We start from the raw sequence: 24,442 nt of genomic DNA on the forward strand, positions 1-24,442 counted from the left end.
TGATTATTCCTTTGATGGGACACTCAAGAATATAGCACTTTACTGTTAGAATAGTTTAGTATGTGCATTCATTTTTAGCATGAACATTATTACTATATGATAGCTTTCTACTATAAAAGCTTATTTTGCTATGGAAAATTTTTATGGATATTATGTGAAATGATTATTTTTCTAGTTGCTATTATTCCTTTCTCAGAAGCACACATAGTCAAGACTTATAAGATTTAATTCTGTCCTGGAAAAAATGGCTTCTTTTGGCACCTTCAGTTTGTGATAATACTTTCTAATGAACTGAGCGTTTCCCTTACTGTGAATTATGTAACTATCCTATTAAAAATAAATAAATATTTTAAATTGTGTAGCAGATTATTATGCTTTAAGTTGCTTTTGGTCCTTTTTATGGTTACATATTTCAGCATTGAGACTTTTACAGGGATTTTTATAGCTGTTTACATTTTACATATGTATATGTATTTAATCAGGGTAGTATAAATTACTCTTGCTAATTTAAAAAAATCTCACTACTACCAAAATAAACATGTTTTTTAAGCCCCATTTGAGTGGGAAAAACTGAATGATTCTGGCTATCTGAGAACTTTTGTATGAAAATTAAAGCCTACTTCCAAGTCATACATTTCTAAGTGTTTTCAAAGAGAGGCAAATGCTGGTGCTGATTTTTTTTTTTTTGGCAGAGTTTTATTTAAATATTAATTTGATCTCATGTTTTTAGACAGGAGATTGACTTAGTTGCTTTGCTCTACAAGTAACCTTACTGCTGTAGAAAAATTGGTTATCAAAATAGGGATTTTTGTTTATCAAAATATACACAATCTGACCCCCAAATTCTAATTTTATTACTAGTTATTGAAATGGCTGTGTGCCTATAATATCAGATCATCAGCATCTTTTCTTTTCTCCTTTCTTTTTTGCAGTAAAGGGCCCTATATAGTCTGTGTCATAATGTGTTATGAAATATACACAAATGTTTTATCTTAGGTGCATGGCTTCTACTGCATTTGTTATTTTGGTTGGATTCTGTGGTTATTCTTTTAAAATGTTTTATACGAATATTATTTTAATTCACTTGACTGCAAAGAGATATAATTCTAAACAAAAGGTCTAAGTTATTTTGAATTAATTTGAGGTGTAGTTCTGGTTGTTCCAGATATTTCATTTATACTTTCTTACATTTGGTAATGATACCAATCCATAAAATAACTTGAAAATCTGTCATGCATCATTAAATTCACTTATGCTTCATTGTAAGTGTTTAAGTAAATGTAACTAGCTTGTACACTGAAGAACTTGGTAATTTTTGTGGACTGTACAGTAACTTATATATATAATTTAATGTTGCCTCAAGGTTGACTTTTAGATACTTTGAATAAGATTACTTTAAGAAACTTGGTTGCAGGGTATTATAACACTGGTAACTGGGTTGTTTTTTTTAATTGAGAAGTAAGATCTCTTGTTCATTAATGTATTAAGACATTTGAAACTATATTAAGAACTGTATGAAACTCTTTATTATAGGAGTCTGAGTCCCTAAAGTGGTAGCATTACAATGTAGTTTAATAGTAATCTAAACACATTATTTTTACCCAAATTGTTTTGTTGCTGAGAAACCATTAAGACATTAAACTGTTGAATTACAGCTGCGTTGTATCATCAGATAGAACTTGGTTTGTTTACATCATAGTACAATTGGCTTACGTCTGAGAAAGCTGGGAGAAGGAACCCTGACACAAGTATATACTATATTTTAAATAAGCTTTTATACATAGAAAGGGTCATTTCTATGGAAATTATATAAATATAGCTTCTGTTTCTTTACATTTCATCTTTTTTTTCAAATTCATCTGGTCTTTTTCACAATGCTCTGTTCTTAGAGTCCCATCAAGAGGACAAGTGTTTTGGTTTTGTTTGTTTGTTTGTTTTTTAATGAGCATAAGATTCAGCCCTTCCATCTCTTTTTTTGGTTGTTAGTTTGTTTGTTTGCCTTGTTTCAGCCATGCTGAATTCTTTACTGTAATTCAGTTGTGTTGAGCATGCTTCTGGGTCTTTATACAAAGCCACTCTCTCTGCCTGATATGCTTTTGCCCCAGATATTTGAATGCCTTCCTTCTTTATGACTTTAGATCACTGTGCAGACGTCACCATCTTAGGGAGGACTTCCTTTGGCCATCATGCTGCCTCTCACTCTCTCCTTATCTGCCTGCCTGGTCCTTGATTGCACTTATCACTACTACCTGCCCATTATCTGATGTTATTGTCTGTCTCCAACATTAGAATGCAAGTCCCACAGGTCAAGGACATTTTATTTACTGCTCTGTCCCAACACCCAGAGTGCTGTCTGGCACATAGTAGGTGCTCAACCGATATGGGTTGAATGGCTTTTCCATTATGAAGATTTAGCAGAGTATGTTTCCACATAATAAACATGTCCTATTACCTCTGTGATTGTTATGAACATAATTACTTCAATGTTCCTTTCCAGAATACTCTATCACCTGGAATTCCTTGGCTGTGGATTCGCCCATTTGTTGCATCTTCTGAGTCTCTCCCCCTCTCTCAAGACTGGTGCTGGGTTGTGGAGCTTTAGGCTTCCCTACCATGGTTCAATACTTTTACTTGTCTGCAATATCTTTTACCTACTTTGTTGTTGTTGTTGTTGTTGTTTATGGCTGTGCTGGGTCTTCGTTGCTGCATGAAGGCTTTCTCTAGTTACGGCAAGTGGGGGCTACTCTTTGTTGAGGTGCACAGGCTTCTCACTGTGGTGGCTTCTCTTGTTGCGGAGCACAGGCTCTAGGTGTGCGGGCTTTGGTAGTTGCAGCACACGGGCCCTAGAGCATGCGGGCTTCAGTAGTTGCAGTATATGGGTTCAGTAATTGTGGTGCGCAGACTCTAGAGTGTGTAGGCTTCAGTAGTCGCGGTGCGTGGGCTCAGTAGTTGTGGCACGCAGGCTCTAGAGCATGTGGGCTTCAGTAGTTGTGGTGCATGGGCTTAGTTGCTCTGCAGCATTTGGGATCTTCCCAAACCAGGGATTGAACCCGTGTCCCCTGCAAGGGCAGGTGGATTCTTACCCACTGGACCACCAGGGAAGTCCGGCTTGTACCTTCTTTTTTTTTTTTTGCGGTACGCGGGCCTCTCACTGTTGTGGCCTCTCCCGTTGCAGAGCACAGGCTCCAGACGCGCAGGCTCAGCGGCCATGGCTCATGGGCCCAGCTGCTCCACGGCATGTGGGATCTTCCCAGACTGGGGCACGAACCCGTGTCCCCTGCATCAGCAGGCGGACTCTCAACCACTGCGCCACCAGGGAAGCCCTGTACCTTCTTTTTATCAGCTGGGGATTGCCACACAATTTGGTAGGAGTTCAATTTCAGATTCCATACCAGCACACAGTCCAGGAGTAGAGGTCTGATTTCCCACGGGTGTCTCCACCCTCAGTCCAGGTGAGACTGTGCCCAGGCTAAGTCCTGAGGTCTGTGGGCTGAGATTTCCAGACTCTCCCTTTCCAACATCTCGCCTAATAGAGAGCCAGGTCTCGTACATTAAGCACACAGGGACTGGCCTTGCCTCTCAGTCCAGAAACCTCAGCCCCTGAGGCACTCTCTGACCTCTTGGCATCAATTTCCACTCCTCTGACTTGGAATCTTCACTTCACTTCCAGCACCTGGAAATTTTTCTTGCTTGGTTTCAGTTATGCTATGTGATAAAAACAAATTTCTGTTACATATTATCCACTGTTTATTTTGTCTTGGGTGGGGATAGCTTCCCACATCTGCTCAGTCAGCCATATTGGCTAGCGTAGATGTGGAGATTATTTATTTTGGCATTTTTATAGCAATACTGAAAGTGTTGATGTTCCTAATAAATCCAAATGTATGTACACCTGGGCCCGCTATACATGAGCAGTGATAGAAATTTAGATTCTTTATATTCTAGGTCTCTGGACATTTGTAAATTTTGTTAAATACTTACCTCATCATCCACTCCATTCTTTTAAAAAGTTTTTTCTTAGCGTTGCATGATAATGATGATGATGATGATGATTTTAGCCTTTTAGGACAATTTTGTCGAATGGAAAGTAATTATAAAGGGGACTTTTCACTTAAGTATCTGAAAGCCATTGTTTTTGTTAAGTTTTACTTCCTTTAATTCCATTCATAAGTCTGTATTATTTGAACACTAAGGGTACTCCCAGGACATGTCTACTAGGTGCTGCAGGCTGACTTTATAATTTTCAATAATAATTATTATTGTTATCGTGTTCTGAGACATAAAGTTTTAGTTATCTTACTTTCAAGTTGAAATGCACAGACTTTAAGTATACACTTTGTTGTGTTTGGGCAAATCCAGATATAAAACATTCTCTTACTTCAGAAAGTTGCTTTATCCAATTTTATGCCTTTTATTTTAAACTTTACTTTTTTCCCTAGCAGATATTAAGAAACCTCAGCTGAAACCTGAAAAGACTTCTGAGAAGTTTACAGCTTCAAGTGAATTTGAGTCCCTGGATTTTTCAGACAGAAACTACTTTGTGAAATTATGGACCAAACTTTCAGGCAAAAACATGCCAACGGTAAGAAGGGATAAAGGGGTGAGGGAAGCTGTAACTGAGCATTACAAAAGTCAGACAAAAAGGGCATTGGATATTTCAAGACTAATAAGTTCCACCAAAACTGTCCTCTGACTGGTGTCAGCTGAAGACAAGTTTTTTCCCCCTCTTTCTACACCTCTAAGAATAGGCATGAGTTCTAAAAACAGAATATACAGTGTAGATTTTTTTGAGTACCTTTCCCCCAGGCTCCTAATGGAAGTTCTGATGCTCAGTTCTCCTATTTAACAAGCATAGAAAAGATCTACATAGAATTGATACTGTAGAATATGTATTTCAAGGGAAAACTTGCTTCACTGTTGGGATATAATCTTGAGTATTCTTATGCTGAGCCTTCAAAGTGAATCCACTCAAAGAGTCCATGTCTTATAACCTTGCAGTACTTAGACCCATCCTGTGACTTATTTTGGATCCTGTTCTTTGAGAACTCAGAGAAGTCAGGATATGCGGAAGTTGGCCTACCTTCATATTAGGTCATGCTCTTTTCTGTTTGTAATGTTTTTTCTGTGATGGTCTGGGAACACAGAGACCTAAATCGTTGCCATTGCCTCAGAAGTGACAGAACTTCCGATTTGGTTGTCAACTCCTTGGTTGTGTTTCCCTAAGCCTTGCCTGTTCTAAGCAAATAATCACATTGTCTTCTAAAGTCAGAACCATAGGCCGTGGTCACGAGAATCAGACTGGTTACTTCAGATGAAAAGTCTAGGGCCGTGGTGTACATGGGCATAGCTATACATTCTGCTCTGATTAAGTCACAAGAATGGGATGTTTGAAGTACAAGGAACAGATACCCGTTAAAGTCAGCTTAAGTAAGAGGTAGTTCCGTTATTTAAAAAAATATGATGAGTGGATTCACAGTGCATCGTGAGCAGGGATGAAGTACAGATCTCACAGGAACCAGAAATAGGATTGGAAGGTGCATCCCAAAGGCATCAAGTTCCTCTCATCTCTGCTTCTATTTTTCCCATGCTCTGTTGTCCTCTCTCTCCTGGCTGGCCTCCTCCACTCACTCAGCTTCCCTCCCACATAATTTGAAGTCATTTGTACACGTGCCAGCCCTGACTCACCATGGCTCTCTGCCTGTGGCTCTATGCCCACAATTCCTGGCCACTTCTCTCTGTCTCTTTAATTCATATTGTGGAAAGCAAAGCAGTCTAATTGGCACAGCTGGACTTCTTAGCCATACCACACAGATCAAATTAAACTGCTTGTCCTGTCACCTGTGGCAGGGCAAAAGGCAGGGCCACTTGATACAGATTCTGGCTTCTTAGAAGCAGCAGGGGATGGGTGCACTCTAAACATCTAAAAATAATATAAATTTGTATCATGATACTGGAGTACAGGAAATGCCCTATTTATTTATCCAAAATAAATTAAATCTGGAATTGTTCCCACCTACCAGGATCTGTGGGAAATCAGATATCAGTCATTAGGAGTGGGGATCACTCCCATTCTTTGGATTAAGTTCAAGCATCCTGAGGTTTATGTCATCCTAGAAACTTAGGGAAGGGCCTCTGGTCTCCAGACTATCATGGGTACCATGGAGATGTTCCTTGTCTGAAACCCTGAGTTCCATTCTGAGCCAGGGGCTCTGGTATTCTCCAGATCCTCTCCTGCTCGTATGTTCACCCAGTGCCGACCCCCAAGATCTCGCCACACCCTGGGAGCGCACTCGACATGAGGAGCCCGTCAGCCTCTGTCCTTGCATTCCTGGGAAACCCAGCTCTTTTCAAGTCAGTCTACCACTTTCTCTCTGCACCTGCTGTCCTGTACAGCTTTATGCTTCTTGGAGCTTAGACTTTCAAATATAAGGTCTTCTTTTAATCTCCCAGGACATGGCATATCCAGAATGTAAAAACTCCAGAGCACACATCCTTGGCCACCTTTATTCTTTAATGATAAGTCTGTGTCTTGACAACCAGAGCCAGCTCATGTCCCAGTTAGACTGTCCTGTCGCACAACATCACACACACCGATGAGAAACACACCGTTGAGTCACACCCTCTGCCTGTTAGTGGGTATCCATGATTTATTTAAATATGACAAATCTGAATATTACCTGTTAGAAAATTTTCAGGCCTAATTAAAGGTAGCTTTTCTTTTTTTTTTAAGATTTTTTTTATGTGGACCATTTTTTTTAAGTATTGAATTTGTTACAATATTGCTTCTGTTTTATGTTTTGGTTTTTTTGGTTGCAAGGCAAGTGGGATCTTAGCTCCCGAACCAGGGATGGAACCCACACCCCCTGCATTGGAAGGTGAAGTCTTAACTACTGGACTGCCAGGGAAGTCCCTAAAGATAGCTTTTCTATGGTCAAGGGCACTCAGGTACCCAGGAGCAAGAACAGAGGAACAGATGAAAAACACACAACACGCACACAGTGGGTTCTCAGCTGTAATTCATCTCCGACATCTCAATATAAAACTAATGAACAGTATGGGGGAACTGGAGAGTGGAGGGTATGATAAAAAGGCAATGCGAGAGTAGAGGGGCCACCTTGGTGGCGGGAGGGGAGCAGGTATGTGGACCACGTGTTGTCAAAAATTCTCATGAAATTTTGACATGTCCCGTGCCACTCCTTACCTGTAGTCACCTCCCTGAGAAACTGTTCAGCCCCCATAATCCAGGGCATCTAGAGCCTAGTGTAGAAACCTACTGTGTCCTGTGTTAAAGGGTGGGCAGTTTCTCATCCATGATGGTAACAGCACTCAAACCCCTTGCAGCCTGAGGTTCTGGTAATTTTGCCTGCCAGTACTGGTGGAGGTATAATGTAACAGAGTAGTTTCATAGAAAAGCAAATCAAATCCCCCAAGAACCAACAGATTCACCCCTCAAAAATTAGAGCAAAGGTAGTACTTAATTGCCACTGTCGTATATGTGGGGTGAACTTGCCTAAGATTATTTTTAGTACCTCGTTTTCTTGTAAAGATTATGAATTCAATGCTATTTTGAAATTTTAAGTATTTATCAAATTTTAAGATATTTCATAAGTTATTAACCTCTTGCCTAGCCATTATAATGCTGCAAAATGAGCAAAACCTTTTTAAGATCATCACCACAGAAGCTTTAATGAGATATTATGATTATATTGGAGGCCATAAATAGCCTTTATACGTCACTTATAGTTTGGAAAGGGCTTTTGTGTAAATTATCTCATGTACCACTTATAGCAACCCTTAGGAGATGTTGTTATTCATTTACTTTCCCAACATAAATCCCTATGTATTTTTGGAACTTTATGGTGGATTGAGGAAAGTAATTGCAACTATCTCTGTCAAAAACCTATATCATAAATCTTCCAAAAAAAGATAGAAATGTTTGTGCTTTTTTGGGGTCTTAACTGTAGATTTAATGTGTTCATAATTACCTGTAGAAAGTATCAAGAGAGCCATTTGACAGTGATGGACTAAATAAGAATTCCCATTGTCAATGCTTTTTTGGTCCTGTTTCTTTCAAAAGCACCCTTTCCACTTATGTTGGACACTGCATTCTTCCTGAAACCTACCTTAAACTTACTGCGTATGTGAGGTCTTTCAGTTTACCCCCTCTATTCTAATATTCTACTCTTTCCTTGTGTGTGGTTTGTCACCACGTGCATGTCAAGGTGTGATTACAAAATAACAGAGCTGGTTTTGTATGTGTCTTCTGAAAACCAGCCCTCTTCCTGGGTAGTCACATAGCCACATGTCATAACTGGTTGGGTAAGTGTATATTTATGTGTGTGTTTGTGTGAAGATTTTTTTGCTGTGGAATTATTGTGAGTAGGTCTTTGCCTTCTAGGAGAAGCTTGATTTTCAGAACTTCAATTGTATCTGTTTCTCCAACCAGCTCCTCTGATCTCCTTAGGGGACAGCCTTACTCCTGAGGCAGGCTAAGTTACTGAAAGCCAATTTTCTAGAAAACAAATTGCTGAATGACCAATTCATTCAAAGCCAATTTAGTGAATATATGTGTGTGGCAGATAAGGCCAGTGCAATCAAAAAGCACCCAAAGATACGAAGGCCAGTGAGAAAGTGGACCTGTAATGACAAAATACTGGGCCCTACATCTACTAAGCACTATTTTCTTTCACTCCTGTGGGGCAGGTCAGCTCAGGGAGCTTGTCAGATATAACACAGCTTAGAAGTGTCTATTTCGACTCCAAAAGAAAAGTGCTTTCTTCTCCTCAGTACACTTTTCAAGGCATGGTGTTCAACACTATATTTATTATCTGGAATAACACTATAAAGAGAGACTTCTCTTATCTGCCACCTAGTTACCAGGTGGTACAGTTCATGTAGGATCAGCAGTCCAAGTGCCTTTTTCAAGATAATGAATTGGTTTCCTGTTATTCTCTGAAGGTGACCAACTAATTTTTAAATATCATTTGTAATCATTGTGATTTTGATTTGTGCATATTGAAGGCTATCCACCCACTGCATTTTTTATCCTTATCGAAACTCAAATTATTCTACCTTTGGCCAGCTAGAGCTTCTGCAGGTTGACACCTGTGTCCTTTTAACATGACCCATCTTGCTGGTTGGTATGACAAGATATTCTATGCTCTTTTGTTCATTACCTGTCCTAGACCTGGAATCAGTCTTTTGTCCAAGAAGTCTTGGTTTCTTCATGTGAGAGATAGTTGTACAAGAAAGAACACATCATGGTTGCTAGGAATGCTCATTGCTCTTGGGGTAGCCATTGTTTCTAGGCCTATTCTGTGGATAGATAAAATATTTCATGAGTTCAAGTTAATATTTCCAATTTGGATTCAAGACTTCAGGATTTTTACTTAACTCCTTCTCTGTTACATATTTTTTCTTTTCTCCACACTGAGAGTCCTGCTTCTCAAAGATAGAGGCGATGATAGAATTATAATATCTTACTAAATTTCTCGTTTGTTTTAACCACATTACACACAGAAGAGTCTCAGAATAACAATACTAAATACTACCAGCACCCATTATAAAAACTGAAAACAGTTTATCAAAAAGTTTTTTTACAAATGTTCCTCCCACCATTGTTTGTGATTATGTTATAGCTATACTATCAGAGTGTGCCCTCATATCCTCTCTCCCTTTTAACTCTCATTTTGTCTTAGTTATCAAATACCTTCATACTTAATACTCATCATTAGACCTCAGGTCAGTGTCTCTCTAGTTGTTTTATTGCCTAAACTTATTCTCTACTAGATACAGAAAGGGCTGTGGGAAAAATATTTCCTGCATTCTTGCCTGTTGATAACAGTCTGTTACACTTTACACTTGAATTGTAGTTTTTAGTATCTATCCTGTTTCTTTGTTTTGGTTTACTTTACCAAGATCTCTTATTGTTGATATGTTGGATCTTCTTTGTCTATCTTAAATATTTGTCATTTTCTCTTGAATCTTTTTACCTCTTTCTTCATTTCTTTTTGAGGTTAAAATTTTTCCTTCATTTTCTATTTCTCTTAAGTCATTATTTGTTGTGTTTATTCACTCCTGTATTTCTTCTAGTTTAATTTTCATTTCCTAAGCAACTTTTTCCCATATATTCTAATTCTTTCCTGAGTTCCAGCACCTCATTTGTGAGTTTGTAAAATTGTAATTTATTTGTTCCTTAATGTTTTGTGTCATTTTCTTAATGTCTTTTAGTTTATTTTGAAACAGTAGATTACAGATTTTATCTGTTTCCCCTTCATTGTGTACAGAGATGTGATTCTCCTTTTCCTCTTATTTCTTATTAATAACTTTGCATTGGATTTGACTGGAAAATTTCTCATTTTTATGTGAAATTCATTTTCTCAAACATTTAGAAGGAAGGTGGTTTTTTCAAATAGTAAGGTATATGGCAGTTTCCCTTCTGAGATTTCCTGGCTCTGTTCCACTCTCCCGCTTTGGTCTAGATTTCCTCTTTCCTATGTCTCTGTTTGCTCTTTCCCAATTAATTTTTATTCCACCTCCATCAGCCTTTTTTTTAGTGTAAAACCCTTTCTTAGAAGGGAGCCCTAGTGGATTAGTTTCAAGAATTCACAGTTGATCCAGCTCCTGCAGAACTTACTGTGGACCCCTTATTCTTACCTACTATTAGAATGGAAACAACCCCTCCTATGTTTCAGCCGTGGTTTCCAAATTGTCCTGCTATGCTTCCTAGTGAATACTTCTTAGCTATCTTGGGGCTCTCCTGTTCTCAGGTCTTTTAGTCACCCTGTTTCTTTCTTTGGCTTCCTCTTACATAGACACTGATACCATGCAGGTGTTGTGGTTATTGTCACCTGTATTGGGGGGTTTGAGGGGAGCTTGTCACCTAGTTTTCTTGTAAATGTTTGATATGTTTTCATTTTGCTATTTAGTTGCTATATCTGTTTTTATGTGGAAATTCTGGAAGGTCCAAAAACTGTGCTTCCACTACCACTGTCATCTTCCCAGTCATGATATAATATAGATCAAGGATCAATATAGGAAAAAAATAAGGATGGTATAAAGTAAAATCACAATAGAAAATGTATATACTAGTATAGAGTGATTTGGGGGAAAAATAATAACAAATCAACATGAGAATAAGACAGTGGATTTAGTTGATACATAGTACATTTATAGTAATATGAGACAATTTAGATGTATTTATGGAGCTATTTAAAATACAGTTTTTAAGTAGTAAAATGTAAGTAGAGTTTGTTTCTTCCTTTCTTATCCCATTATAAATCCCCTCCCTCCTACCCAGCAGACATTTTCTCCTCATTATGCTTACACAGAACCACAGAGATAATGATCAGGGGAACAGTAGAGTGGTCTTGGCAATCAAATATCCACCTGAGAGACTGTGTTTAATGAGTCTGCATGTTAGCTCTTGTGTCATGTGTCTAAGGAACAATTTCAAAAGCTTGACCTAGAATTTCTCAACAGCATGTATAGTTATAAAACAGCATGTGCTATCTTTGGTTTTTTCCTCTATTCAGTTGCCTTTTGACACCAGATTATAAACCTTTTGAATGCAGAGACTATGTTTCTTTCTTTTCTTTTCTTTCTTTTTTTTTTTGGCTGCATCAGGTCTTAGTTGCAGCATGCAGGATTTTTTGTTGTGGTGCACAGGTGTCTCTCTAGTTGTGGCATGTGGGTTTTCTCTCTCTAGTTGTGGCGTGCGGGCTCCAGAGCATGTGGGCTCTGTAGTTGTGGCACATGGGCTCTCTTGTTGAGGTGCACAGGCTCAGTATTTGTGGTATGAGGGCTCTCTAGCCATGGCCCACAGGCTTAGTTGCCCTGCAGCATGTGGGATCTTAGTTCCCTGGCCAGGGATCGAACCCGTATCCCCTGCATTGGAAGGTGGATTCTGTACCACTGGACGACCAGGGAAGTCCCAAGACTATGTTTTTTGTATCTTTGTATCCCCATAATCAAATGCTCGCCAAGTATTTAGTGATGGTGATGGGGTGTTGGTGAAACACGGGAGGAAGACCTCCCAGTCTGTCCTATTTCAGGATCATACTTAACATTGTTGGATATATTCAATCAGTTAGTTACTAGGTGTGCTAAGATCTGGTAAAACTAAAAAGACAATAATAGTCTGTATCCTTGAGGGATAATCTCATTAGAAAGATAAAAATATATATATCAACATGATATCTTAATAAAAATTGCCTCATTATTATTTAGATGTCAGATAAAAGTTTACATATTAAATTGTAGTCTTCATAAAAATATTTCTATTTTATTTATAAAGTTTTCTTTCTTTCCACTGAACAAATATTGTTTTTTAGGCCTATGTTTTTTCCCTTTTTCTTTCCACACATTTGGCAGTCTCTAGCAAGAAGACAATGATTATAGCTATTTTAATCATCTGACGTATTTTTAACATCAATATAATTTTAAATCATATTTCTTGCCTAGGAAAGAGAGTCTATGGCGAGACAGTATGAGACAGCCCGGCAGGCCCTAATGGGAAAGACACCTCCTCATCACACATTCCTATTTCAAAGGTATTGATTTATCACATTTATTTACACCTGGGCATCTTTAAATTGATTTTTTAGTATCCAAATATACCAAATGAATCTTAAATCATCAACACAAACAGGGACCTTTGTACTAAAATGGACCCAGTGGTTCAATAGTAAACATAGTACTAGAAGTTGTATTTCCCTTTCATTTATATATATTTTTAAAGGCACAATATACTCAACAGCTACTAGAAACTGATGATTTTTTGCAGTCTTCGAAGACTGCAAAGAATGATATTTCTGGTAGTGTTTGAATATAAGTATCAGCCTTTGCCAAGGCTTTGATGATGGAAGGTTAATTATATCCTGTTGAATATCCTATACTTGTCCTTCATGAATCTCAAAAAATAGTAGTTAATGATTTGTGGGATCATTTGTTTAATGTCTCCTTTCCACATTAAACTGTAAATTCCATCAGGATGGGGACCATTTATCTTTATTAAGCCGTGAATTCTTAGTCCTTAATATACAATGTTTCACTTAGTCCCTGATGCATAGTAGAGGCTTCATAGATATTAGTGGCTATAATAATTATTGTACTATTAATTATTACATGTGAAGAGGCACATTTAGACTTTAAGATTCACTCAAAATGAATAACCACAATGTTTATGAAATGTTTGTGTTTTATTTTCTCATGAATGTTATAGGCTTCAGTATTCTGAATTCTCTTTTCTGTGTGACCTTTTAGAAAATTTGAGTAATAAAGTGAAATCCCTGTTTTCAGAAAGTCACTAAGAGCACTGACAAGACCTTAATTATAGTGTTTTAAAGAAATTTTTAAAGTGCAGTGAGTTGAGGAAGCAGAATAAAAAAGCCATTTAAAAATGTTTTTCTTTTTTTTTTATTTTTTATTTTTTTATATTTTTTTTGCTTTATAACAAATTTAATCAGTTATACATATACATATGTTTCCATATCCCCTCCCTTTTGCGTCTCCCTCCCACCCTCCCTATCCCACCCCTCCAGGCGGTCACAAAGCACCGAGCTGATCTCCCTGTGCTATGCGGCTGCTTCCCACTAGCTATCTACCTTACGTTTGGTAGTGTATATATGTCCATGCCGCTCTTTCACTTTGTCACAGCTTACCCTTCCCCCTCCCCATATCCTCAAATGTTTTTCAATTTCACTTCTGTTTATTGTCTGCAATATTAAGCTATCTGTTAAAAATCTTTAACCAATATAAATTTTGTCTTTGTCTGCTATATAGCAAAAAAAGTGTGGTTATTTTCTCCACATTGGCAAGCTATCTTTGGATAGTCTGATTCAAAAGGCAGGCTGTGTGGAATATACAAAGTTCTACTGGGGGGATGGGAGGGTGGTAGCCAGGAGATGGGCACTGTCCCCCAGAGCAGCTAAAGCTGGGGCCTGTGTGACTTCTCACCAGCAGAGCGGCCATGCCTATTGAAACACTGTGGACACTAAGCTGTTTTAAATCTGAGCTCCAAATGGGTTATACTAGGGCAGAAGGATGCTTTGAATTTTCATGCATTTATATGCAGTCGGGTTACTTTGCACATAGCAACTCTACTTAGCAAGTCTAGAGTGAATAGCAGTAGGATATATTCACTAAAAATAGTTAATGATTCTTTTCAAGTCACTCTGGGGAAACAGGCTAGTATAGATGAAAAATAGATATTTTATGCTAGAGTTCAGTTGAAAGTACAATATTAGAATTTTAAAAATATTTTATTCTGGTATTATTTCAAAGCATTAGATTATAAACAAAACTGGAAATATCTATTTCAGTTTTTATAGCAGTTGATATATTGCTGGACTTCACATAACAAATGAATGAGCGTTTATAATTGAATATGTACTAATCACTAGGAAGAAAATCTGCCTATATTAACGTCTTAATTGATAAGGAATATTCAGAAAAATACAAATTTGCTTAATCTACAAATCAGAATGTAATAATGCCAGTGTTTAAGGCAAGCTCTGAAGTGAATGCTTATGAGTGTATATATTACATTATTCCAAATAGGTTTTATTGGCATATGCATTTACTTGGGACGTGTAAAGGTCAGTATTTAGGTATTACATGTATGTATGCTTGGTATTATTACAAAATTCTGTGGATCTTTTTTTTAATTTCCAATTTCAGGGGTCTAGTACCAGCACCCATCATCAACAGTCTACGTTATTTTACAGCTTTAGAACTAAAGAAAAGTTTTGAGCTTGATGGAGATTACTTTAAAACTCCCTTTGGACCTTCTGAAAAGAGGTGAGTTGAGTTTTATTGGATAGAATAATTTATTTTCTGCTGGTTAGTTAAAATGATGGCACTCATTCTTAGACTTCAGGGAATTCCTAAAGCTGGGAAGCAGGGCCCCAACTCCCACTATGGAATTTGAATAGAATAGATCCTGGCCCTCTAGGGAGGGCACAGGTTTATAACCTAGGTTCACTGGAACCTAAGAAGCTTCTCTTTGGGACTTCGAAACTTGAGGGAGTGACACACTGATGCAGGGGCAGTTAGAGATCATTCAAGTCATCAGTGGTGGAAGAATCAAGAATCCATTGTGGAGTGCAAGCAGTGGTGTCTACCAGTCTCTTCCTGTATTGCAACTTGGCTGTGTTCTTGGCACCTAGCTTACCTTTGCTCTTGCCAGGTTTAAAAACCTGGTTCTCTAGTTTTCCATTAAATCTATAAACTACCAAATAGCTTTTCAGTAACTCCCTTTTTGATATTTAAACCCCTTATAGACCAGATCAGACCCTTCACCACTGATTTTAGTGCTTGGCTTTTGTGGGTATTCTATTACATTCCATTTCTACTTCAGCTATTTCTGCCACTACCATTGACTATGTCTCTGTAGGTCTTGAATCCACACTTCCCAAGCAAAGATCTGGCTGGTTGAGTCAATCACTATCTACTACGGGTGCCACTCTTGAGTAGAATCTCTAGCCAGAGCCCTCATAGGTAACAGGCTGGTCTATAGATTTGTTGCCCTTAGGTCAAGCAACCATCCTTTATCCAATCATCTGTGGCCAGAGCAGTGACAGAGAATCAAGTAAAGAACTCTTTAGAAGGGGTCTGTGGGTTTGGTCTCTCTGAATGCATGGCAACAAAATAGAAAAGAGTGACTGGAAGCACTCTTCCTCTAGATTTATCAGTTATTTTAATTTTTTTCTTTATCTTTTTTTCTGTAACTTCTAAATCGTCTGCACAGGATATATATGTTTTATTTTTATATCCTAAAAAAATTATTAAAAATCCATGAGAATTTGGTAAATATTCAATAAATGGGAAAAATTGGTCCTATAGGCACAATTAAGTTTCTTACATCACTCTATATGTTAAAACAAATTTTAGATAAATTATAAAGAGTTAAATACAAATCAATGCTTATAATATAAATGGTGTGTTAAAAGTCAGGTGCACATGTATATCCAGCATAATATAGGTTTAAAAATATTCATGTGTATGTATAGAAAAAAAAACACTAAAAAGATATATACCAAAATAGTATCAGTTATTATCTTCTAGTGGTGGGATTGTGGCCGATTTTTATTTTCTTTGTTCTTCCCGATATTTTCAACAATGAGCATTTTATAATTTTTGAAGTATTCATATAACTTTAAAATATTAATATGTCATTTAAAAAGTCTGCCACAGCAAAGAGATGTTTTATGAGGGTGATGTGTCATAATGAGAATGTCAATTTAAAAAAGGAGTAATGCTTTCCTTTATTTCTGAGTTTTATTATTGTAACACTTTGGGTTTCCTTTCATAAATTTGATGATGAAAAACAATAGGCCCCACTAAATGGCCACCCAAGTCTGCACATCTCACTGGATACTAGAGACTCTATATTATAGTTAGTTAACGAATTATAATGACAGTGTTGAAACTGTAGATCTCTGAGGATTTATTCACACTCTGGATTTTTAGTACAGTTAGGTAGCTTGATAAGAGTACAGTGAGAGAAAGAATATCTTAGTTTAGGCTGTTATAACAAATTACTGTAGGCTGAGTGGCTTAACCAGCAGACAGTTCTTTCTCACACTTCTGGAGGCTGAGAAGTCTGAGATCAGGGGGCCAGCGTGGCCGGGTTCTGACGAGGGTCCTCTTCCTGGTTTGCAGATGGCTGGCTTCTTGCTGTGTCCCCACATGGTGGAAAACAGAGAGAGGAAGCAAGCTGTCTTTCGTCTTTTCTTATAAGGGCACTAATCCCATTCATGATGGCTTCACCTCCTGACCTAATTACCTCTCAAAGGTCTTACCTCCTTATACCATCATATTGGGGGTTAGGATTCCAATATATAAATTTGGGCAGGGTGGGGTAGGGACACAAACATTCAGTCCATAGCAGAATTTTTTAAAAAAATTTTTTTTAAATGCCTACTAGGCTGCAGTGGGCTTATTTATCATCTGTTCCCACAGTGAAAAGGGTGGGTCAGACGTTCACTCAAGTCTGACCCTTCCCTCATGGTAACACATGTGCCTTTCAACCCAGCCACTTTTTGACTCCTGACTTTCAAAGCATTTTCATTTACTCTTAATACTTCCTTTGATACAAAAGAAAAGTAATTGTTTGAAAGGCAGAACTTGCTCTGTGATCCCTTTTTTGGTGTGTGTTTTAAATGAAGAGGTATTCTTTTCCAAAAATAAGAGACCAAAACGTATGTGTTTGGGGTTGAATTGTGTACATAATTCAACTCCCCGCAAATGTACATATTGGAGTCCTAATCCCAGTACCTCAGTGTGTGACCTTATTTGGAAGTAGGGTCATTACAGATGCATTTAGTTAAGATGAGGTCATACTTGGGAAGGGTGAACCTTTAATCCAATATAATTGGTGTCCATATACAAAGGAGAAATTTGGACATACACACACACACACTGCAAGGGAGCTTGGGTGATGCAGAAGCCAAGGATGGTCAAAGATTGCCAGCAAAACACGAGAAGCTAGTAGAGAGACCTGGAACAGACTCTCCCTCACAGCCTCAGAAGGAACCAACCCTGCTGACATTGATCCTGGGCTTTTAGACTCCAGAATTGTGAAACAATGACTTTCAACCATTCAGTCCTCGGTACTTTGTTACGGCAACCCTAGCAGGCAAATAAAATATATATTAAAAATCCAGTGAAATTTTTGGTGCCATTTTCTTTCCAAGTTCCCTTCAACATACTCTATTTATATCTCTTTGGCCATAAAATCTATGGATTATTGTTTTTAACTAAAAGAAGGAAGAACATCTTTATGCTTCTATAGTTTGGAATAAAAGATGTAACCCATAAAACCTAAATGCATCTAAGGCTGTGTTCAGGGCGAAAAGACTCAGTCTGGTCATACTTCTAGAGAGAAGACCTCAAGCATGGGTTAATCGTGGCCCTTTTCCACTGCAAGGGTAGAGGAAAGAGTTGTTCAGTGACTGGAAAATCCAGATGTTGGCAGTACTGGTCTCAGTGTATATACTTCTCTAGGAAGCACTTCTTGGACAAGCTCACTTACCTTACATGGAAGCAAGAAATTGGGAAACAAAGTCTTCTAGGAGCATGGGTGTTCTACCTGAAGGGGGCTAGCATTCTGTGAGGGGGTCCAAAAGCTGTTGTCTAGTAACAGGAAGACAGACCCAAGAACTCTGTCCAACCTAGTAAGAGGTACCCCCGCCTTCAAGCAAGCCATTAGACTTCTCTAGTTGATAACCAGTAGTCAAAACTAAGCAGAAGCCACAGGCACAGGAAGATTGCCCCATCCTGGAGTATCCCTGCCTGGGAATGTTGGTGCCATCTGGCCCTGGCTGTAGTTGATAGGAAGCTTAGGTCCAGCGAGCAGCCCATGTCCATGCTCAGCAATATGGAAGCTTTCCAGGAGCACTGGTTCTGGATTCCAGCCATGAACTACTGCCCAAGAGCTGCAGCCTCTGCTTGCCATTCAGACACATTGGACGTGTCCCCTTAGTATGCCTACACCACCCACTGTATTTCATCCTGGGTCAAGGACAGGCCCAGAGAGCTAATTGTACTGTGTTTCCAGTGATAGAGCTCCTGGGAACACCTCATTGAGACTTGCTTCTACCCTTTACATCTCTGGTAGTCATAACATCATCCTGGTAAGATGTGGACACCCTCACTTAAATGACAGGCTTTATCTTGCATAGACCCAATTTGGATCAGCCTTTGCTACTGCTACGTATGAACTGAAGTTAAATGTGGAATGTGAACAAGTGGAGGTCAACTTGAAATTGATCCTAGACTCATACTTCTTTGCTGAGACGGGAATCATTACGTTGGAAATACAGAGAAGAAAGCATAATCATAGCCAACTACTAGGCTTTGCAGTAAACAATTATCTATTGATTTTCAACATTTTAAATCAACCTTTAGCTAAATTATGAAAAGACATAACTATGAATACAAAACTTAACACAGGGCTTCCCTGGTGGTGCAGTGGTTGAGAGTCTGCCTGCCAATGCAGTGGACACGGGTTCGAGCCCTGGTCTGGGAAGATCCCACATGCCGCGGAGCAACTAGGCCCATGAGCCACAACTACTTATCCTGCACATCTGGAGCCAGTGCTCTGCAACAAGAGAGGCCGCGACAGTGAAAGGCCCGCGCACCACGATGAAGAGTGGCACCCGCTTGCCGCAACTAGAGAAAGCCCTCGCACAGAAACGAAGACCCAGCACAGTCAAAAATAAATAAATAAATAAATATTAAAAAAAAAAAAAACTTAATACAATCAATTTTGACAGTAAAAATTTCCAGTGACAAAGTTTAGGAGGTGGAGATGGCAAGTGAGTATATATCATCTGCTGTTGATGGAACAAGAAATGGGGATTTTTAAATATGATACATGAAGATGTAGATCTGACCAATGGAGGAACTGAAAATAGTGATAGAACTGTTTGTGGGGAGAAAAATGGGGGGAGGTTATTAAGTTAGCTAAATCCTTTCTGATCATAGCAGAAATCTCTATCAAATATATGTTTAAAACTGGCAAGTCAATAAAAGTCAGTGACATGTTATTTAGAAATAAAAAGTTTATTGTCAGAATATCTAAAAACATTTAAGAATGGTTGGCTCTCAGGAGAATGAAATTGGAGTCACTGTTACTTTCTATTTTAAGCCCTTCTATATGACTTAATTCTAACTATATGTATTTAGTAGGCTGATTAAAGTGTTAATGAAATGTTTTTAAAGAAATGAGTAAAATCGCAGAAGAAAAGATGAATATATTTTGATTATATAAACATTTTAAGTTGCTCTAGGTCCAAAACAAATTAAAAAGGAAAATAGGAAGCTATATAAAATATATATTAATAACTTATATAGGACACTATATATGATTTATAGTATATGTAACATCTAACATATATAATATATTGAATATAATATTCATATATGTTATATATTCAATTTATAATATATAATTCAATATGTAATATATTCAATTCAGTATATAATATATTATAACATATATATTCACACAAATTGATATGGAAAACATTTAGATCCTCAAAAGAGAAATGAAGAAAAGAGGTAAATAGTTCACAAAAGCTAATTAATGAATACAAGAAATAACGTGTAATCTTGCCATGAACAAAGCTCAGCTGTTCACAGTGCTCCCTCTGCAGGATGAGCTTTGCCTCAGTGGAGCTGCTTCCTCCAGAGGAAGCCAGGAAGCAGGTGGAGCCCAAAGGAGAGCAGCCAACTGGTAGGAAGCCCACTGGCCCAGATGCAGAGACTTCAGGCACCCAGGTCACACCCCAACCTTGTCCTAAAAAGGAGGACAAAAAACTAGCCTTAGGTATGCCCAATGTGTGGTCCAGATCAGGCCCCCAACACGCTTTCATTTTTCTCTGTCCTTGAAATAGCAAGGACTGCCCTATATAAACTGCACTTGTTTCTGAAGTCCTAGGAATTAGGATCAATGCCTGACTCATCTTGTTTTATAGACTCCAGCACCTCGCAGGATGCCTTGCTCTTAGAAGATATTCAGTGATGTTTTGTATAATGGATGAGAAGTTTATGCTAATATGTACAGTACTTAACATATCAGCTGCTAATAGGTCTTGGTACCTATGTATCATTGAAAACTTTAGCTCAACAGAGATATGTTCGCAAACTACTGAATGATACAAAGATAACCCAATGATCATATGGCCATTAATGGTATTTCATCTCAAAGATATATTCATTTTTCATTTTTCAGTGGCATGGAGTCCAGTGATTCCATGAAATACTCTGCATTATTTGAGTCTTGTCCGTGGTCAAAAGACTTGCCTTTTCGGCCTCCAGAAGACAGAATTTATTCACACCCAGAATCAACAATAGGTGATATTGAGGATCAGGCCCTAAAAGGTATGAGTCATTTACATATTGTTCTCATATAAATATTAATATTATAACTATATCTATTTCCCACTGTCTTTCTGTTTCTGATTTTTTTAAATTAAATGAGTGTTTAAAGTGAGAATCTCTCCTTTGAGGCAGGATGGGTTATTTATCCCCCATGGTAATAGATGAGAAACAAAGTTAAAAAAGATCAGGAATGTGCCCAAGGTTACTTAGCTACTTAGAGTGGACTGCTGCTCTGCCCATCTGGCCACACTGCCTGCAGGGGTTTTCTGGGATGAGGGGCACGTGCTCTCGAAAGGAGGTTTTAGCAACTTGGGCTGCATTCAGTGAAGGCGAAGAAACGCAGGGAAGTTTTCATATCACTGACCAGTCTCCTGCTCTGGGGGTCTGGCAGAATCCTGGCGGTTTGGGGTTTGAAGGATCAGGCCAGCCCCTCCTCTTCACCTCCTTTTTACACCTTGCTCCCCAACAGACTTGTGAATGCATGTCTCCTGGCACAGACAACATGGCCATCGCATTTTTGTCTCTGGCAATGTTCACAAAGAACATTGAGTAAAGACCTTAAACAGTGTGGGGAGACTGAGGGGCTAGAGGTGAAAATGGAAAAGGGAGAGAGTAACCCATTATGGGGCTCTGTGAGCAACTGATAGAGGAATGAATAAATTGGGGGCACTTCTCTAGGACCTGGAGGCTAAGAGGAACCACCATTAGTAGCCTGCGGGGGGTGGGGTGGTCTGCCTGAGACTGGAAGAAGACTTGAGGATCCCCTGCTTGCTCAGGTGACCATGGGAGCCAGAAAGAGAGTACAGACGTGTTAGGTCGCCAGGGACAAGAGGACACAGTAGGTGGCATCTCCAGAAGGAAGGTCCTGAATCAGGCACCTTCTAACCATTTCAGAGGTGGGCTCCCTCTTCAGGTGTAGCTGTATTCAGGACAGCTGACCAAGATGGGGCATTTTCCAGCATCTTACTCAGAAAGGAGGACAGAAGCAATACATTAGAATCTGTTGGCCTGAAATCAACAGACCGCCAGGTATTTCTCCAGCCAAGATGGGTTTACTAGTGATCACTTCGGTGTCTTACAACCACAGTGAGCCACATGCAAGGCCCCACAGGGCAAAGGAAGGTGAAAGCTTCTTATAGAGAGGGAAAGGGAATTGGGAGAGCTTTAGTAAACCAAGAGTCCATGGCTTTTCATTGACTGAGGCCTTGCCAGGAAAGAGGAGACATCTTCCTTTGGGGCTCTGCTATGGTCGCAGGGCGTGAGAGGCTCCCCCTTCTGGTCTCCCGGCTCCATTTCATGGAGGTTTCTGTTTATTAATTTTTTACAAGTCCCAAGACTCAAGTTCTAGGATATAATCCCCAATTCTCAAGTAGACATACTATGTCATCTCACAGCATGTGTGAAGTGTTCTGGGAACCCTTTTAAAGGCTGTGAGCTGCCACTTCAGAGCCTGAGGGAACCCAGGAGCCCTGGAACAGACATGTCCCCAAAGCTCATCATGGTTCTGGCTTCCCACAGGTCGTGTTCCCAGACCTTTCCCATCTCATTTTCTCTCCTCTGCCTGTATCCTTCCTTATAAATGGGATACTTAGAGTTGAAAAACTACATTCCAAACATAGTCTGGCCAGAGCAAAGGGGGGCTGTTACCCATGGGGCAGGGCTGTGGAAAGAGCATTGCATTCTGAATCAGAAGACCTGGGTTTTGGTTCCATTTCTACTATTGTCTGGCTGTACAGTGTTGGGCAAATCAATTAATGTCTGAGCCTTAGGAATAATATCCGTCCCACAATAATATAGTAATATCCTATATTACTGTAATATATATATATTATAATGTAATACATAATATAATAATACAGGACCAGCAAGGTGCGGTATGGTGTAAGTAAGAAGTAAAGTGCTAGATATCTGCTAGGTATTATGATTGTAAATTTTTATACACATAAAAGATTGTGGTTGTTTTCTGCTGGGATAGTTTCTGGAGATTTATTTCATGTGAATGGGCCAGGTTTTCCTGCTTCTTTATGTGCATTATGATCGCGTGTTGAAAATTGGGCATTTGAAAAAGCAGCTACCTCTCCCAGGACGTAGACTGGCTCCGTGCAGGGGACCCCCGTCACTGATTGGTGGGCATGTTCTGAGCCCAGGATCAGTCCAGTGTGAAGGCTCAAGGTCTTTTCAGTCCCTTTCCGGGCATGCCCTTTCCCTGACCTCTGTGTGTGCTTTTCCCCAGTTCCCCAGTATACACAGATGCTTTGAAATGAATGTATTAATTTCCCTAAGCATCTTTCTCCTGCTTTTTCTTGGGGCCTTAGCTGTTCTACGGTGTTCCTCAAGTAAGAATCTCTTGTCCCAGGCGTCTTTAGGTCTGTGCCCCCTCAGGGTTTTCCAGGAGCTCTGCCCACTGCTTCCTATGGCTTCCTCTAGCCTGAGATCCCAGCTGTGCCACTTCTAGCCATCTGGGCTATGAGTTAGGTGACACAGAGGCCAATCAGGCTGCCCCTAGATAGGCTCTCAGGAGGGAACTGGGAGCCAGGCCTCTCTTCCCGCAAACTGTACCTCAACCCCTTGGGAGGGGGAGGGGCAAAGGTGAGTAAAAACTTCATGAGATTTCTTACCGTTGCTAATGAGGTTTTTTCATGGTTGGGCGTTCACTTTGTTGCTGTAGATCACTGACTGATTTCCAGAGCTCCTATAAAGTTATTTTAGCTAGTCTCTAGCTTTTCTTTTAATGTTTCCCTGGGAGAACAAGGGCCTGGAGCTTCCTAACCTGCCATCTTGCCAACATCTTTCTGTGGTGATTTTCTCAGAAATCATATCACACTACTGGCTCTGGGTCAGTTAAACCCTCATTTTTTTTTTTTTATACGAACTGCCAAACCAAGTTTATATCATCCAGTATATGTGCTGTTGATTTTTTTTTTTTTTTACATAAATGCAACTTTTATCTTCAGCTTTTTATCCTTTTGGTTTCAGCCCCATGTTCCAACTTGATTAGATCATTTGGGGTCTTGATTCATCTTCCGTATTTTACTACTTTATAGATTTCTATTCAGCCAGCAAACATGCCACCTATGCCTTTGTCATTGTTGCTGTCAACATTGGGACCCAGGACTTGGCTAAGAGAAACATCCTGTGACAAGTCTCTGGACACTGACTTCCAGGGAGAGTCTACCTGCTTTGTGACGCTTACTCACATCTCTCTAGTGCATTCACACGAGAAACTGCGATGCATGCCTTGCATTATATCAGTCGTATTTTCTAACTCAGAGGTCAGCAAGCTTTCTGTAAAGAACCAGACAGTAAATGCTTTTGGCTTTGTGGACAATATAGACTTTTTTGCAACTACTCAACCCTACCATTGCAGTGTGAGAACAGCCATAGACAATATGTAAATGAATGGGCATGGGCTGGTTTCCATTAATCTTTATTTACTAAAATGGGCTGCAGACCAGATTTGTCCTATGGGCTATAGATTGTTGACCCCTCCCTAAGTAAAAGGGAAATTAAGTTAATTTGAAATAATTTTTCTTTGCAAATCCCTTCCAACACTTAT

The 24,442-nt window shown here is 39.1% G+C and overlaps 1 protein-coding gene across 2 annotated transcripts in view; it reads left to right on the forward strand.

Annotated features, from left to right (window-relative positions):
- Positions 1–24,442, forward strand: part of LRGUK (leucine rich repeats and guanylate kinase domain containing) — a 120,172-nt gene that overhangs the window by 94,141 nt on the left and 1,589 nt on the right. The window contains exons 16-19 of one of the 2 annotated variants that reach the window (XM_060108213.1): positions 4,440–4,582; positions 12,463–12,551; positions 14,680–14,799; positions 20,738–20,886. In XM_060108213.1, coding sequence (XP_059964196.1) covers positions 4,440–4,582; positions 12,463–12,551; positions 14,680–14,799; positions 20,738–20,886 — 501 coding nt within the window. The remainder of the gene's footprint in view (positions 1–4,439; positions 4,583–12,462; positions 12,552–14,679; positions 14,800–20,737; positions 20,887–24,442) is intronic. The other variant, XM_060108214.1, reaches the window with a different exon arrangement.

The sequence above is a fragment of the Mesoplodon densirostris genome, chromosome 9 (genome assembly GCF_025265405.1).
Source record: "Mesoplodon densirostris isolate mMesDen1 chromosome 9, mMesDen1 primary haplotype, whole genome shotgun sequence".
NCBI classification, from domain to species: Eukaryota; Metazoa; Chordata; class Mammalia; order Artiodactyla; family Ziphiidae; genus Mesoplodon; species Mesoplodon densirostris.